General features: G+C 30.5%; 2 protein-coding genes across 2 annotated transcripts; both read right to left on the bottom strand.

Annotated features, from left to right (window-relative positions):
* Nucleotides 1-203: 203 nt before the first annotated feature.
* LOC131643825 (malate dehydrogenase [NADP], chloroplastic) lies at nucleotides 204-3,979 on the bottom strand. The gene is made up of 13 exons (XM_058914155.1): nucleotides 3,625-3,979; nucleotides 3,449-3,539; nucleotides 2,518-2,604; nucleotides 2,334-2,418; nucleotides 2,028-2,209; nucleotides 1,871-1,941; nucleotides 1,698-1,788; nucleotides 1,422-1,598; nucleotides 1,199-1,321; nucleotides 1,006-1,078; nucleotides 859-923; nucleotides 663-716; nucleotides 204-561 (listed from the first exon to the last, which is right to left on the bottom strand). The coding sequence occupies exons 1-13, from the start codon at nucleotides 3,792-3,794 to the stop codon at nucleotides 508-510; spliced, it is 1,323 nt and encodes a 440-aa protein (XP_058770138.1). The 5' UTR covers nucleotides 3,795-3,979; the 3' UTR covers nucleotides 204-507.
* Nucleotides 3,980-5,705: 1,726 nt separating this feature from the next.
* Nucleotides 5,706-6,602, bottom strand: LOC131651373 (uncharacterized). Its single transcript, XM_058921040.1, has 2 exons — nucleotides 6,539-6,602; nucleotides 5,706-6,421 (listed from the first exon to the last, which is right to left on the bottom strand). Exons 1-2 carry the CDS (start codon nucleotides 6,600-6,602, stop codon nucleotides 5,706-5,708), a joined length of 780 nt encoding a protein of 259 aa, XP_058777023.1.
* Between the last annotated feature and the right edge of the window lie 11,963 nt (nucleotides 6,603-18,565).

Genomic DNA, 18,565 nt, shown 5'->3' with positions numbered 1-18,565 from the left:
GTTGGCATAGTCCCTAGATTTTAGGGAAATGAGTAATGAAGCAAGAAAGTTCAGAAATACTCTCTAGGAGCAATTCTGCTCTAGTTTAGGATTTTTTGGGAGCTTTTGTTTAGTTTTCTGTTTTATTCACCATTGTAAGAGTTTTAAGCTCAATCATTTGCAGTGATACAAAGTGTTCATCATAATTTTCTGAGTTATATCAGTATACTTAAGACACATAAATTGTATTCCAAATTGTATAGCACAGTAGTTTATACTGACCCATCTCAAGCTTTATAACTTGAAATAGGTTATACAAAATTCCACTTATTACATTGTCGATGAGCTTTAAGGTTTTAAAGTCAAATGAATGTTTTGAAATTTATATTATGGAATACTCTCTTTTCAACTCTCACTCTAACACAGAGTTGTTCATTAAGTAAGAGAATGAGTATTAGAATAAGGGTTGAAAAAGAGTATTACTAGCACTCCTTCCAAATCTCCTTTGACATTCAGAATATTATCTAGTTACATTTCTCCTGGAAGCATGGTATCACCAGGAAGATCACAAACAGCAATTCCCTGATAAGACATAATATGAATGTTTAGATCAAAGTGAATATCACAAATATGCAGATTTTTTTAAAAAGGTCGACGACTGCAATTTAGGCTATGATATTTACCTCGCCTGTTAGGTGAGCCACACATTTTTTCTCGGCCAATAACTCAGCTTCCGTCTGCAAAATATGATATTTTGACATGAAATTCACATATAGTAATAATCTCGTATAAGTTACACTGGGCTATGGTATTTTTCGGCGAAAAATGAATATAAGTAAAGCATTTGTATATACCAAATGTATCAAGTTTCACACTTACCTTGGCTAATTTTTGTCTTAGGTAGTCATCAAATGTAACATCCTTGACAAGCTCATAATCACCATCTCCCTAATGAATAAATAGTTGTCATAGGAGGCACAAAAGCAATTCATAAGTTATTAAGAATGGAGAACACAATAGACACACTTGCCTTTGATCGACATGGCATGCTGAAAACAATATCTTCAGCTATTCCGTAAGGATTTCCATTGGTATATACCTGGTATAGAAATTGCAAACTCTATGATCGAAGTAGATACTTGAAAATGCAAAACAAGTTTGTCATCTTTTGGAAAAGATCAAGTTAATACGCGAGGCCGTTTAAGTAATATTAACTTACACCGGAAGAAAACCAGTCACCCTCCGGAGTAGGAGTGATCAGTGATCGTATGGCATCAACTATCGACACTGAGGTTGATGCAGCAGATGATCTTCCCCATTTTTGAATAAGCACGCCACCTCTCTACAAAATCAAACATTAACTCGTCAACTTCTTACACAAGAAAACTAAATATTCTCTACTCTGCGTATTAAAATCCATGGATTCCAATTACAAAATTTACCTTTTGAACCTTTTCAGTGAACTCTTCCTCTAACCACTTATTATCCTTAATCACTTCTTTGACAGGCAAACCATCGATTTTGGCATTTAAGAAGTCAGGGACCTGAGTAGTTGAGTGGTTGCCCCAAATTGTCATATTCGAAACTTTATCGTAGAAGACACCTGCCTTGAGGGCTAGCTGCACATTCAATCAAAGCAATGCAAGGAAGATTGTTGTTATTTCTTCCTCTGCGGAACAATTTTTCTTTGTAAAAACTGAAACTTATATGCTTTTTACCTGACACTTTGCCCTGTTTTCATCTAAACGAGTTAAAGCATGAAAGTTTTTTGCTGGAATATTTGGAGCATTCTTCAAACATATTAATGCACTGCATTAAAATTACACATGAACATTAGCAACATTAGGAACGAGGTGTAACTTCTAGTTTACAGATGAAGCACCGAACTAACTTGGTATTGCAAGGGTTTCCCACAACTATAACTTTGGCATTGCGGGATGCGACAGCATTAAGTGCTTTTCCCTGTTGTACACATGGAAAGATATGATGTCAATGATATAGTTAACAGAGAAAGCATCGATATGACTTAAATTTGAATAACAATTTACCTGCTCCGCAAAAATCTGCCCATTTATGTCTAGCAAAGCTGCACGCTCCACTCCAGGTCCTCGAGGCTTTGCGCCTATTAGCAAAGCCCATTCCGCATCTTGGAAGACCTCATAAGGATCAATGCTGATAACAACCTCTCTCAGCAAAGGAAACAAAGAGTCCTCCAATTCCATCGCAACACCTGCAATGTTGAATCATCATGTTACAACGGTCTTCAGAGAGATTTGAACTCTGTCCCTTGAAATTACAAAGTCATACTCTTACTGCAGAGTTGACGCTTCATGATACGCGTGTAGGAAGATTACCTTCAAGAGCTTGGATTGACCTTTCTGATCCTAATAATTTCAACGCAATAGGTTGATCTGGACCGAAAACTTCACCAGATGCAAGCTGACATAACAAAATAAAGTCAGTGGAGATAAATTGCATGACCATTAAAGGCTTGTGCTTCTCCAACATGGTTCTTATCTAAATCAAAGACACACTCACCTTGAAAAGTAGATGATTGGAAATCATTCCAGCAGCACCTGAGACAGCAATGTTAATTAATTTCTTCCATGATTTTGTCTCCTCTTCCTGTAAACACATTGGCCAAATGTTTCCACAAGACATCAACACATATAACACAGACTGATAAATTTAACTGCGTGTTGACATCAAAGAGTCATTAGATAGGATGATCAATTGAATATTGGAAACACAGTTTTGTTATGAGACAACCGGTGGTGTTTTTGAAGCCTTTTGGTCGTCTATTGGTACCACCCACACTTCAGATTCAAGGTGTGTACGGCGAAGCATGTGACTACATTTAATCACTTATATTTTCTTAATTTATTACTTAAAGGTCAATTGTGTCAGGTGTCAGTGTCAATGTTTGATAGGTTTCAACATCAAAAGTAAAACATCCTATCAAATCACAAATTTAACAAAAGAGGATGAATCAAATCAAGCAAAGTATGTGTACATTTGGTTTCCATTTTGGTAGGGCCAAAAGCAACTCTAGAGGTGTAAAATTGATTTTGAATTGATTTAGACATGTATGTTTTTTCAAAAGTAGAATTAATTTTGCTTCCAAAATTGATTCTAGCTAAAGCTAGGTTTTGTACCTTTTGAATTTAAACGTGATTTGAAATTTGTTGTTCAACTAACTTACACATAAATGTATCCAAACATAGATCACTTTACATTCAAGTCACTTTTAACCAAGATCAATTCTACAAAATCAAATCTCACAAAATCAACTGTCGTCACCTCAGAACCAAACACATACTTAAACACAGACATGCACCAACTAGTTCCACTTCTATCTCTAAAGCCTAGACGCATTATAAAATGGAAATTATGCATCAACATGCACATATTGACAAACACCATATATACATGGAATAAATACAGAAAGGTAATGAAGAAGAATACTCACAGCCTTCAAATCATAGGTAAGGCAGAAGACACCATAGCAATCAGGCTTACCCTTGGGATCCTGAGTTTGTGCAGCTGGAACCTGCACTTGACTGAAAATCAAAAGCACAAAAATTCATTCAGACCCAAGAAGCTAAATTGTAATTAACTTGACTAAAAAAGAATAAAGTTGCTTACTTTGGTGCAACAGAACAAGAAATTCTAGCATGCTGAGTTCTGTGAAGTGGAGCAAAAGTAGAGTGATAGTGCCTAGGAAGAGTCCTAGTCCTAGAGAGAAATGAGAGCTGTGATGAAGAGTGAAGTTGAGTTTTTGAGCAAGTGGAGTTGTTTAACTGAGTGAGAGCCATGAAGAGAGTTCAAGAATAGAATTCAAGAAACACTGGTATTGTGGTTCTTGAAAAGAGTATTAAAAAGGAACACTTTTTTGAAGAAGAGTTGTAAAAGGGTATAAGAGAATGAGAAAAGATGGAGGTTTGGTTGGAAAGTTGATGAAGAGAAGAAGTGTAGAAGGGAGGAAAAGGGAGGGTATGTAGGAACAAAGAGGATGATTTTGAAATACAAGTATAAGGCTATGGAAATGACACTTGTCAAAGTGATTAGTCACAGTAAACATCATCCACAACTTGTCTTTTTTTTGGGTTAAAAATGAAAACATTTAGAGATTGGGTTGTCATTTCATTTATTGATCATCACAATTTTATCTTCTTGTTAATTTGTTATGAGACATCGTTGGATAATTGAATCACATGATGTACTTTTAGATTATGCAATTTTTATTTATTTATTAATTATTATTATTATTATTATTATTATTATTATTATTATTATTATTATTATTAAAAAAAAATTAACTTTTTTGATAGAAAAAATAGGGCAAAATTGGTGTAAGGAAAGAACAATCCACTGGACCAACCCAAAAAACAAATGGTCCCTCCATATGTTATTCATAATATAAAATAAATTATTTGAGAATTTTTTTATATAGACTCCTACCTTCTTAGAAACCCGCGGTGAAATTTCATAAATGTTCTTATATTTTAGAAGTGCATCTCCGGATGCGTTTTTTAAAAAAAATATGATTTCGGAGATGCACTTCCGAAATCACCCTATTTTCAGAAGAAAAAAAATATGAATTCGAAGATGTACTTCCGAAATCACCTTTTTTTTTTTCATAAATAAAAAGACTTTGAATGTGCACATCCAAAATCACTCCTTAGGATGATTTGGAGATGCACTTCTGAAATATTGTCTGATGCAGAAAACAAAAAACAAACCAACAAAGCTCTGATTTATCATAAATAATCGAAATTACAAAAGATAGATCAACATGAACTTAAAGTTACATATTGTTAAACACGGGTAGTTGATAATGGGTCAACATTTTGATAACGTGATTCGCATCCAACTCGATCGGACCCTTCGAAGAAAATCGATCAAAAGTTGACCACATAATTGCTAAATCTTCGTCGTTCTTAACCTCGAATGGGGTGAAATGGATGTCTCTATCGTCGTCAAGTGACGAAGAGCGGTACTCAAGCTTGCCAACCTTTCGATTTTCCGGGTATTGCAAGAAAGAGTTGAGCGTCGGTATCAAATCCACGAATGGCGTGTCGCGCGAGAACCTAAATTGAAGCGACATCGGATAACCACTGCTGAAGTAGACAAAAGCAAGGTGGGGGTAGTTTGAGTCATTTTTGTTCGTGGCTTGATGTTGATGGAAATCTATAGAGGCATTATTTATAGACTTCTTGGAGTAATAATGACCCAACAAACCTTATCTTGCTATTGGTGGATGTTTCGAAAATGTATTTCCGAAATAAGCCCTGAAGCATTAAATTTTCGGAAGTGTACTTCCGAATTTTACAGAGAGAAACAGAACAAAAGCTGTCTATTTTGTGCAGTCTGTTTTGTCCAATTACCAAGTGCACCAAATGACAACAATCAAATTTGAATGATATAAACATTAATAACATTAAATATAGGTATATTATATATGTGTTGAATCAGTTTGGTTTTACATTCGTCACGGCAATACATACCAAAAATGTAACATACTCGACCAATACATACGAAAAATGACTCAAACCTAATCTAAAATTCCCCGAATGATTCGTTGGCGCTTAAATCTAAATCGGTAAATTCTCCGACTTCTCTCTATTTTCCTCCCTCTCTTGCTTCATTATTTCTTCGAACTTCACCATTCTTTCAACAAAAGGATCCGGCCAAGTGTCCGCCTCTTATGTATGATGTGTCGTCCACTAACAAGATGTAGTCGGAATATGACACCCCAATTTCAAAAAAACTTGCACAAAGTGGCGCAATCTTTGATACCCGATACAAATGATGCGGCCGAACACGTCTAAAGGTGGGCAACTATGAAGCGCAAAAAATGTCTCCGAAAAACCAAATCTCGTTAAATCGACACACACCCGGTCGTACGCACTTGCTATAAGATGACCCATCTTGGGGAATGACATCCACTTAGAAACCGGTGCATGACCGGTTAGTGATGGAACTAGGGAATCGTGAACTTTATCAAAGTTTTCTTGTTTCTCATAAATTCGGCCGTAGATGTCCCTATGCGAAGTCAACTCTGAAATAAGTGCCCGTCGAATAAGAGTGTGATTTTCTTTTCCTTTTCCGAGCAAACCGGCAACAGTCTGATACCCACGATTACCTTCGATACCCACATCAACTATATTATCAATATATTTGTGCATAAATAGCGGCTTCTCATCAATGTAGATCATCAGAGGTTTTTTAATCAGAGGTGTGCGAGACAACTTCGAAATACGTGCTCCTTTGTTAGCACTACACTTAGACTTTGGTGTAGGTGAATCCGGGATCAATGCATCAACATGTTCACAATAAGAAAGATCTAGTTTAGTTGATGTGTCATCTTGAGTAGTTTTTGGCTTTTTAGGCCCACCTTTGGTTTTAGCCGGTTGAGATAGAGGTTTCAAATCGGTGGTCTCTGGAAATGCAATTTTTCTCAATTATTCTTTTATGCGCAATTGCATGGTGTCATCCCCTTTAGAAAAATTATCCATTATCTCTTCCAACTCGTCGGTGAAGGTAATTTTGGATTCACCCTCTTTCGCCGGTTCGAAATCATCAAAACGGAGCTTTTTCCAATGATCGATTACTTCATCCATGCGTATCGGGGAATTCAACTTCATCTTTTTAGAAAGTATACAAGCACACGGAAGCCCGTAGGTTTTTTTAATCATACACCCACATTTTAAACTATATCCGGACCCGTTATTTCCGCCCGCTTTGCTTCATGAAAAACACAATTCAATCCGGCACGAGATATGTTATAAATCAATTGCGAGTAGAGATTTTTACCCTTAAACCGGTGTTCCACAACTGTATTGATCCGACCAAACGATGTTTGAATTTTATTATGTTAATTTTGGAGAATTTGGTTCACTGTGTCTCATCCCGTACACAAACCCCCCTTGCTATCACCCAACCATTTCTTCAATGCTGCATGTGCGGATTCAACTCGGTTAGTTGTAGTGCAACCAAGATGTCTAACTCGGTCCGTCCAAGCACATACAACTTATCTTTTACTTTTTCAAGGATAGTACTTTCGACGTAATGACAAAAGTGTTCAATCTGACACACAAAGTCCGGAATTGTACCACTTTCTCGGTATACAATTCCTCGGAACGTGCATCTAGAATCTCCCTCCATGCGGCCATTATCTTATCGACCACAACACCGGCTTTGATGATGTTTCTGTTTTCATCCTTTCTTTCTTTTGAGCCAACTGCGAGTTTGAGCTTACATCTCACATTGCATGTTATGTGAAACCGACAAAGTAATGCGGTTGACCGCATTCATAAGAGCATTATCTTGGTCGGTAACAATGACACTAGGCATATTCTTTTGATCAACCAATAAAGTCTTACATATTCCCAAAGCCCATGTAAAGTTATATTTTTTCTCACATTTCTAAAAAAGCAAATCCAACTGAATATGTCTTATCCGTGGAGGTCACACCAACAGTTTCTAGAAGCGGAAGCCTATACTTGTTGGTCTTGTACGTCGAATCAATTATAAGAACGGTTGGAAATGTGTTGAATAACTTGATACTTTCGGGATGAATCCAAAATATGTCACGAACCGTAACTTTGTCCTCACAAGTTCTGAAGCTTGAAACGTATTGGTTATCACCCAAGAGCTTCAAAAGGTGTTGCGTTTTCCACCTCGGGCTCATTTTCTCAACTTTAAGATTGAGCCGTTTATTGTATACCTTCTTAATATTTGAAACACTATATAGTTTTTTTCACTTTAAATCGGCAAGTATGTTTCTCAGCGCAACTTGGGTTATCGATAATTCCGAAATAGCATCCTCCTCTTTGTGAGACAACCGACACGTAATTGGATGCCTGTGTAGCTTAGTGTCCAATGCGTGATTATGAAGTCCACAAATGACGCTAAAACACCACAAATCATCATTCCTACGAGTTATTCGCAACTTAAACGGATACGTACACTTTCTCGATCCCGTGTCATCGTGTTTTAACACCTGGTTTGTCGGTACATACTTCTCACCCCTCTCGTAATTCAACACAACAAAAACTTTCCTTCTACTAGTTCCATTGTCGGATCTTGATATCACAATGCCAAATCCAAGCTTACTAACTTTATTTCGGAAGTGCACTTCCGAAAATTATTAGGTGGTGTATTTCGGAAGTGCATTTTCGAACTGACACAGTTTCTTCAACAATAAATCAGCAACAATGTAGTGGAATAAGAGATGCAATGAAGATTCTTTACCTCAAATTGTAGCTTTCTATGCTCTCTTTGGTATGATGAACCTCTTGAAATTTGATTTGGAGATGAAAAATAGATTAAAAATGATTGAGGTTTTGGAGAGGGTTTCGGTTTTGTTTGGAGGAAAATGAGTGGAATAGTGGAGGGAAAATGGTATATGAAGGGTTTTTTCGGAGATGCATCTCCGAAAAAACACCTAACATTTTAAATCCAATATTTAAATTGGAAAATATGTGATTTCAGATATGCATCTCCAAAATAATAGAAAATGTGAAAATGAGTTACTTCAGAGATGCATCTCCAAAATCAAGGAGTATCAGCAGGGGTTCTCACCCCAGGGGGGTCTATAAAGGAATTGTCAATTATTTTGATCTTTCATCAATTTATCAAGAGTTATAAGACCCGTTTGTTTTGCCTTTTTTAAAATTATTTTTATAGTGTTACAAAATTTCGTATAAAAAAAATTTACAACGAATTTTTTATAAAAGTTTTAAATGAAAATTTGGTTTAAGTAGTTATTTAAGGTATTTCATCTTTTTATTGAAACTTTTTTAGATATCAAAATTTCAAAAAATCACCTATTTCAAATAGATTTTCATAAAAATTATTTTTAAATTTTTTTTTTTTAAAATTGCGATTTTGACTAGATTTTTATTTTCAATAATGTATGTTTTAGTTATAGGATGTCAAAATTAGTGTTTGAATTTAGAAAAAACGAGTATAAAAAAATTTGTAATATTTTAAAAAATAGTTTTGTAAAATCTATTTTCAAAAATACAAAGAATTTTTTTTTAAAAAGTTGAAACAAACTGATCCATAGTCATAGTGATCCTTTTATTCAACTACTTCAAACCATTTCCAGACAACTCCAACCATTTTTAGGGATGGATTCAAGGTTTTCTTTTTCATCTTGTATATGATTAATTTCTTGTAGATTGTAGCCTCTTTTCTGTTGGGTTTCAATAGAAAAGTTCTTTATTTCCCAGAAAAGGATTCTTTATTTATTTTGGTTTCTTTCGCATTACTTCGTTTTATTTTCTATTTTGTTAAATTATATATTGGTGATTGGAACGAACAATTTAGAAATCTACATGATGAATAAAAAATTGCAAGAAATTTTGAAAGATGGAAAGATCTTTATGATCTAATCATATCAATGCATTAGATTAACATTTTCAAAAAAAAAAAATTGTCCATACTATGAAAATAGTAAAATTGAAGTCGGGTAAGGATGTTTTCACCAGGGTCGTCTTTGAGGACGTGCAAGACAGACTACCGCATAGGACCTCAAAATTTCCACACTTAACATGTGGCTAAGTAGAGCCTCATGAAATGTTTATATTGGTTAACATATGGTAAGATAAGGCCTATATTTATTTTTCCATGATTAAACTACGACTAATCTACACAGGGTCTCCGAAAAAGTTGAGACGGCATTGGCCTTCATCATCTAGCGGCTTAGGACATCTCTCTTTCAAGGAGGCAACGGGGATTCGACCTCCCCCGTTGGGTAAGGTACCACGAAAAAATGGATCATGAATTATCAATAAATACTAAAATTGATTCTCCATTGATCGATGTCAGAGTGGTTAATGAGGACGAACGGTAAATTTGTTGGAAATATATTCATTATGTCACAGAAGATTAATTTTTTATAGTAGAGTCAAAATAGACCTATCAAAATGAATATATTTTGTTGGATTGGTCCATTGAACATGAATCTTAGTATGGATCGGGAAAAAAGTTGATTGTGTCTTTCGAATCAAATCCATTGAACTAGTGTTTTAGTATGAGTTGGAGTTGGCTTATTAGACTTCTATTTTAACCATTTAAATATTATTCTCAACCTATCCCTTAAATATGGAAAATTCATCAAAAAATATATTCCCGACAATTTATTTTATGAGATTTGAGCATATAGGAGAGTAGATTGAAAAATTCCTTTTAAAAAAACATTTTTTTTCATAACTTATTAAAGAAATAAATGTCTCAAATAAAAAAAATATCAAGTCACTCTATTTATACGATATTGAGATTAACCGTGTGACAATAGTACTATGGAGACTGTTATATATATATATATATATATATATATATATATATATATATATATATATATATATATATATATATATATATATATATATATATATATATATATATATATATATAAAATTAACATTGTCAAGGTACACAAGAGCAGTCTGAGAAATAGAAAAATGAAACTCCAAGAGAAGGTTGTGGAAGTAACATGATTTTGAAACCGCATTAGCAACGTCTTGGTACTCAGCTTGTACACTAGTAGTGTTAAGGGAAAAACTACTGTAGAGGTGACGATTTTGATTAGGTTTGGTCCTTCTTTTATGTTGTTTCCAGACAATATTTTTCAAAAATAAAAATACGATGACATATGTTATGTAGTATTGATGGGGTAGTTGTATTAGCTTATTGTTGTAATAGTAGTTGTGTTGTTGTATTGAGCATCTTTTCTGACTAAACAATGTCAAATTCGTTGCAGTGGTTTCATCACACACTTTCACCATAATCTTTAACATGTTATCTATATTATTTTACTAATCATTTTTGTGATAATATAGTTCAGGATTTCAAATACTCCGTCTTCAAAGGTGTTTTACACGATGGACATAATATCAATTGATGGTCTCCTCTTTTAAGTTTCTTCATACAGTTTTCACACATAATGTAATTACATTCAAGTGTATCTTTCAATTTCATTTATAATTACTCAAATTGTGAAAAAACAGCCTCATATATTTGAAAGTTTAGCAAAGTTTGATAGTAGAGAATGCTTTTTCATTTTTTTTATAAAAGATTTTGAAAGATAAGTTTACAGTGTACCTAAATATTTGACTTTTATGTCATTGAATTGATAAATATTATTCTCTTCGTTTTAAAATGAATGTGGTTTAAGATTTTTGCACACAATTTAAGAAATATAATAATATTATTATAAAACATTGCACTTTTACTAAATTAACCTTATAAATATATTGAAACTAGACAATTGAAAAATAGCAATTATTACTATATTAAAAAGTGAAAATGACATCATACAATATAAAAAAGCAAGATGAGTTATCTGACAAGTTTGCCACATGTCATCTTCCGAGAAGCCTTACCATTTTAAAATTTGCTTTAATAGTAATCTTACTATAATTAGCTTTAATTATTTTATTATTATTTAATTAAATATTTCACTCATTTTTAACCACTATTTTTTATTATATATTATTTATGATTTATTATTCATTAATTAACCATGGATGTTTGAAATTCCTTACTCGAGTTCCACATTTATTGGATCGAAGGATTAAGTTTTATACATTTTAGTGAATCTTGAATACATTGATATATTATAAATATTTTTTTTAATAAAAAGATATACTGTAAAATGTAATTTTTTTTCTTCGCCTTTTACCATTTTTGTCAGTTCTTCTTCTTTAACCTTACACATTTTATTTTTCTTTTGTAATATACAGGAAATGGTTTGATGAGAGAACATCATTTGCACCATTTTCTTATATTCATCATCAAGTTTTGTTCTTTTCGATTATTATTTCATCATCAAAGCATCAAAGCTTCTCTTTTTTTTTTTATAGCGTATGAATTCAACAATTTTCTCTGTTTTTCAGGTTGACTTTTAGAAAAAGTTTTAATTAGAATTAGGTTAAGATTTTAGATATACATCAAATTTGTAGTTGTTTTTATGGTTTTTCTGCAACATTGTAGTATTGTTTGATCCATTTTATTTTTGCACTATTCATGCTATGCTAATGGTTGTTTGTGTACTGTAACATAGCATTTTGAATGTTAATCCATTTTATTTTGACACATGAATAATCAAGTGTGACTCTTTCTATTTAGCTCATTTTTCATTTAAATTTTATATTAATCCATATTAATAAGTTATTAATAACCATTAACATTAATCAACCTAATACAAATAAAAATATATTTATTATTTTTTCAATTCTAATTCTAATTATTATCTAGAAGTTTATATGCATTTTAAGGTCCTGATTCTAATTATTATCTAGAAGATTCTTTGCATTTACAAGTCCTATTTCACATTTTTATATTTTCTATCAATCCCAATAATTCTAAACCATTTATTTATTTATGTAGAGCTGTCAATATCGGCTACCCGGTCCATATGGGCTTCGGGTTTTTTAGGGCCGGGCTCAAAAAACCCATTTTAAAATGGGTTCTAATTTTACTACTCAAGCCCGGCCCTATCTGGGCTGTGGACTATCCGACCTTAAATGGGCTTCGGCCCTAAACGGGCCCATTTCTATAAAAAATTAAAATTTTCTCCTTATATTTGTAAGTAACCATATAATTGCATGCAAGAATACATTTTATATATATTAAATAACTAAAATTAAACTATATAAGTTTAAATTGCATGCAAGAATACTAAATTTAAATTTTATATCCAAAATTATAATTTCTAAATAATCTATATAAGTTAATAACTAAAATGTAAAACAACACATTAACTTAATTTAAACTATCCAAAATACACCACAAATTATATAATGTAGCACAAATAATTAAATAACTTGTTCCAACAAATTTTAAGTTATAAATATTCATGACAATTATAATTTTATGATAATTATAACAAGAAAATGTTATAAATTTTTATAATAATTATAATTAGGAAAGGATAAATTTTAATTATATTAAAAATATTTAATTTTTTCGGGCCGGTGGGCTATCTAGGGCCCATACGGGCCGACCCATATTTTTGGGAGCTTTTTAGGGCCGGGCTAAAAAAGGCCCGAATGTAAATGGGCTCGAAAAATGAGGCCCAGACCCTGAAATTTTTCGGACCAAATGGCCCGGCCCATGGGCTTCGACCCATTTTGACAGCTCTATATTTATGTCATTAAAACTTATGGAAACTATCCCACGTTTCGAAAAACAAAATCTCTGCTTTTCAAAATTTTACACAAATATTCATAATTACTTCAATTAAATAAATAATTTTTTAGTAGATAATTTTTTAGTAGATAACTATTGTAATTTATGGTAAAAAAATATGACTTTGTCAATAAATAATTTTAATTATAAATTAAATTAATAGAATGTTTTATTTCTTAATAATCTAACTATAATCATTACACTACAAAGTACTTATTTATGTAAGAAAACTCTCTTAATATATTATTTTTTCAACTTGCATACAGTGAATGAATATGAATAGTAATAGTAGAGGATTTCATTTTCCAATAAGAATTTTAGATAATTTATTTTTATTTGCAATATAATATAAAAGTAAATATTTATTTAATTTCCCATTACATATATATCTAATTTTTAAAGTCATGTTTTTTTTGAATTAACACAATTTTCCTTTAAAAATTTATAAAATAATTCTAAACTATATAATTAATTAATATTTAGATCACAAGCACGAATTGGCATATTCTTATTTATTATTTTTAATAGTATATTTTGTATCCATATTTTGTAATCATTACTTTAACATAATTATTAATTATTTATAATTTTCTTTAATTTTTAATGGACTGTGGTGGAAATTTTAGTGTTATTATTGTTAAATAAATATGTTGCTGAAATTAAAAAATTGGAGAATAAATATTATGATTTAAAAATTTTAAATTAATTATTTCCCATGTATTATGTATGAGTGGTTTTATATATATATATATATATATATATATATATATATATATATATATATATATATATATATATATATATATATATATATATATATATAAATATTATAATTCTTAAATAGTTAGACAACATGCTTCTAAAATAAATATATTTTTAATAAATAATTATACTACTGATTATAAAATAAGTAAGAGGCTTAAAAACTGTAAAAAAAAATATTTATTTTTTTTAAAAAAAGTGAAAATATTATAGATAATTATTATAAGATAAGAGAGTGTATATTTTATCTCTATTAGAATTAATTGTCTTATTTGTAAAAATTAAAATAAATTATTTAATATTTACAATATATTTTATTTTAATTTTAGGCATATGTAAATCAAATCAAATATAGTATTTTTTTAAAATTGTGTTGTTTTGGTATAAATGAATATATTATTTGTAAAAGACCTAAAAAGTGAAAATGAGTTTAACTTATAAACTAAAGATAAATTAATATTTTATGTTTATTTTAATATTAAGAAGAAAAAACAATACCATATGTTTATAAATGGTGAAATTAAATTTGAAGATGACAATTTTGTTTCTATCAAAATTGATTCAATTAAGAATAATTTATTTTATTAATTTATGGAAAAAAATATGAGACAATTATGATCGGTGAATACATATATTTTATATGTCTACCACTATTTTATTTGCTTTTTAATTTTTTTTCTTTTAAAATGTAACTCACACAATTACCTAAGGTGATTAATATGGTTACTGAATACACCGATTAACTAGGTTGATTAAGCAACAATCGATTAATGTATTTTTTTTTAGAGACAATAGTAAATAATAATAATAAACAACAATACTAATAATCATATAGCTTGATAATATAATACTTATAGACAAAAAAAACTAAAATTAAAATAGAAAATTGTTAGAATTTAATAAAATAACAAATGTAACTTTAGATTTGGTCTTTGTTTCTTAATATAATTAAATAAGATCTTAATTAAATAAGTTCTCTTCTTTTTTTTTTAGATTTTTTTTTGGTTTTTTGATTTTATTTTAATTTGATTTTTATTTAGTTGTGGATATTAATTAAATAGTAATAGATAAAAATAATACTTTTTTTACCGTGGACGGTTATTTATTCTTTTTTTGGTTAAGTTTTCTTTTCATTATTTTGAAATAAAATAAAAATTAAATCCTTTTTCATATTATTTTTTGTTTTTATTAAATAAAATTTTAAAAAAATTGTTAAAAAAATATTTGAACGAATGGGGCGCTCCTTCCCCCTGTTGTAGGATAGTCCTTATTTAATTTAATTTTATTTTGTTAATAAATTTTGATTATTGATTAATAAATAAACCATACTAGTTTTGAATTTGGTCATTTTTTTTTTCTTTTTGAAAAAATAAAAAAAAATCAAATTTATTAAAACCCTGAACTTCCCTCTCCTTTCTTTTCCCATGTCTCGCACGTGTATACAAACTAGTTGATTTTAAAGCAAATTATATTTGCTAAATCGACACTTCTTGTGAAAATGTGAGAATATTTATTGGAAAATATGAGAATATTTATTGGAAAATAATGTCAGTAATAAAGTTTTTTTATTTGCCATTTTATAAAGTTGTGACGTTATTTTTTTAAATAGCAAAATTATTATTATTTTTTAAAATTATATTCATTGTTCTAGTAGACATAATATTATTATCCATGAGTCTTTGCGCTCTCTATAAAGATCAACTGCTTTTGATGTTAGATAATCAATTATATTAAAGATAAATGGTATGAAAGCATGTTGATTGTCGAAACACGTTTTATCATGTTTGACCATTTTACTTGAAGTGGCTGTGAAAGTTATTTATCACACAAACCTATTTTTTATAAATATTATTTTTTATTTGATTTTAAAAAAAATTGTTGATCATATTTATGAAAGTAAGTAAACATGGTATAGTGAATATTTTAGTGCCACCCTTCAGTTATATCTCGCACCCCTTATATTTTTTTAATGACAAAAATGTCCTTGCTATTATTTATTTTAAAAAATTTACAATCATTCACTATGACTATACAATAAAAAACAAAATTTTCAATAGCAATATTTGAATTTTCGATACGAGCTTTTTTTATTTTCTAGCCAAATTCGCGTTTTACCGAAAATAGTACAGAAAAAACGAAATTGTCGGGGACATGTTACCAGAAATTTTGAAATTTTGGTGTTTTATGAAGAAAAAAAAACATATCGGAAATTTTAGAAATTTCTGATATGTAACAAAAAGTTCCGGATTTTTAGATATTTCTGGTATACTTGAAATTTTGTATATATTCAGAATTTCCAATAGTGCAGGAAAATGTTTCGCTTGTGTGGTCCAGAACCGACAACTTCTTCTACGGATTCCTGTACAGAATTTACGCAATTCTTCACTACTAACGTTGTATGTTTTCTATGTAACAAATTCAATTTTTAAAGGTTTTTCCATCTCTATGATATTGATACTTTACTCTTTATATATTGTAATTGACAGATATTTAAATCCTGATATAAAGTTTTAACATGGGCGTAGACTACTGATAAATGACATGGTATTATTGTTGTCATTGTTCGTTCAAATTCTGCTAATAGAAAACGGGGAGGAAAGATAAATTGATTATGGATTGTGAGAGGAGGAAATTACAAAGGAAGAATGCATCTGAAAGTAATAATTTCTCAGAAGGCATTTATAATATGAAAGTTAAATGTCATTTTAGGCTGAGATCTGTTCCATGTGGTATCGATTGGAAAGTGATTGTTAGGTATGGGATGCACAATCATAAACTATCTAAGAATTTAGAAGGTCATGACATATTAAGCCGTCTAAAAAGTCATGAAAGGAAGTTTGTGAATGACATAACAAAGTACAATATGACTAGATACATAGTTGCTGCTTTGAATGACAAAGATCCAGAAAACCTCACGAGTGTTACCCCAATGTATAAAGTTATAAAGTTGAAGATACATACAATACAAGCAAGAGAGGTTCATTGACGGAAATGCAAATGCCTTTTAGTCTTATTCATAGAAAAATACATGTGTGGACTAGAAATAGAGACGACTCAAATGTTGTTGTTGATATCTCTTGGACACATCCTGATTCGGTGAAATTGTTAAATATATTTTATTCAACGTTGATTTTTTATTATACATACCAGACAAATAGGTAATGACCACTACTTATTAAAAAATACAGATTTTGATTTATTAGTTTTTTTTCCTTATTTTTGTACATCGTGATCATACAGGATTTGACTATCACTGTTGATTTGTTTCTTCTGGACACTATCATTGTTGATTTGTTTCTCTTGATACCCTCAAACCCTTCCCTTTCCTTCACAAATCTTGTTATATAGGAGCAAAATATTTAAAAATTTCAAGAAAATTTCAATATAATCAATGCGCAAAATTAGAAGCATTATTACAATTGCCTAGAATATGTTTGGAGAGGGACGTAATCCGGGAAATATCGGGTTCGATTCCTAGGTGGGAACAATGCTTGGCCAGTGCCCGTACCTCTCGGCACGAGCTCTGGATTACTAGGGCCCCTTTCCCCTAGGAACTAGAGTGCGAAAGCAAAAAAAAAAAAAATGTTTGGAGAGGGTATTTTAATGAAAGAAACGAACGTTTAGAAAAAATTTAAAATAATTTAAATAAAATTCAATATTTTGGATAAAAGTATATATTGAAATTGTGGAAATCTATAAAATGTTTTTTTCAAATTAAATTTAAAGGTTGTACAATAACACTTAAAATCTAGGAATTTGAATTTTCTCTTATTAGAATGTCAAATAGGTTATTGTTATTCTTTTCTATTTTATAAATTGATTTTTATATTTTTCAAAATTTTCAAATCAACCTCTAAAAGCTTTTAAAATTGCATTAAACTTTTCAAAAATTATAAATTAATTCATATTTCTCAAATTTAAAATTTGACACAAAAATTTTAAAATTCATAAAAATAACTTAAAAATTAAATAATAAATAATTTTAATACTTTATAAAAAAAACAAATTAAAAAGTTTGAAGGAAATAAATCATCCAAACAGAAGGTTATATTCATATATTTCCTAAATTGAATGTGTTGTTTTTCGATTTAAGAAAATAATGCCACAGAGGAAAATATCGGCTGAGTCGCAGATCTGTACGCTTTCTTTAAGACGTTTCGCGGTACTGCCAGATTTATGCAAAGCAGCTCTTAAATGCCCACGACCCCTCCAGGATAAAACAGCTCGTTTCAATATGATTCACACTTGCACGTGTGATGAATCGTTCTAAATGATACACCTTCTGATGGTTAAAAACCAGTCTTAGTATCTGGATTTATTCCAGTCGAAAAAGAAAAGAAGAATTTTAGATGAAGCAGAGTAAGAGAGAGAGGAGAGAATTTGGAATTGAATTCTGGAGTGCCGAACAAGTGAATGGAACAAATGTATTTATAGGCAAAAAATATCCAACCGAGTGGAGCAAAACTAATTAATTAAACAATGATAATTAATTTTGAATAGTATCATTGTTTAATTAATTAATTATCATTGAATATATTAATTCGGGTTCCAAAAAATTAATTCATGTAGATCGAACCGAATCGGACGGACGGCGGCGGCGCGCGTCTTCTTGGCACATTGGTGT

The sequence above is a fragment of the Vicia villosa genome, linkage group LG1 (genome assembly GCF_029867415.1).
Source record: "Vicia villosa cultivar HV-30 ecotype Madison, WI linkage group LG1, Vvil1.0, whole genome shotgun sequence".
Taxonomy (NCBI): Eukaryota; Viridiplantae; Streptophyta; class Magnoliopsida; order Fabales; family Fabaceae; genus Vicia; species Vicia villosa.
The sequence above is the reverse complement of the archived record's forward strand: the minus strand, read 5'-3'. Positions and strand labels throughout refer to the sequence as shown.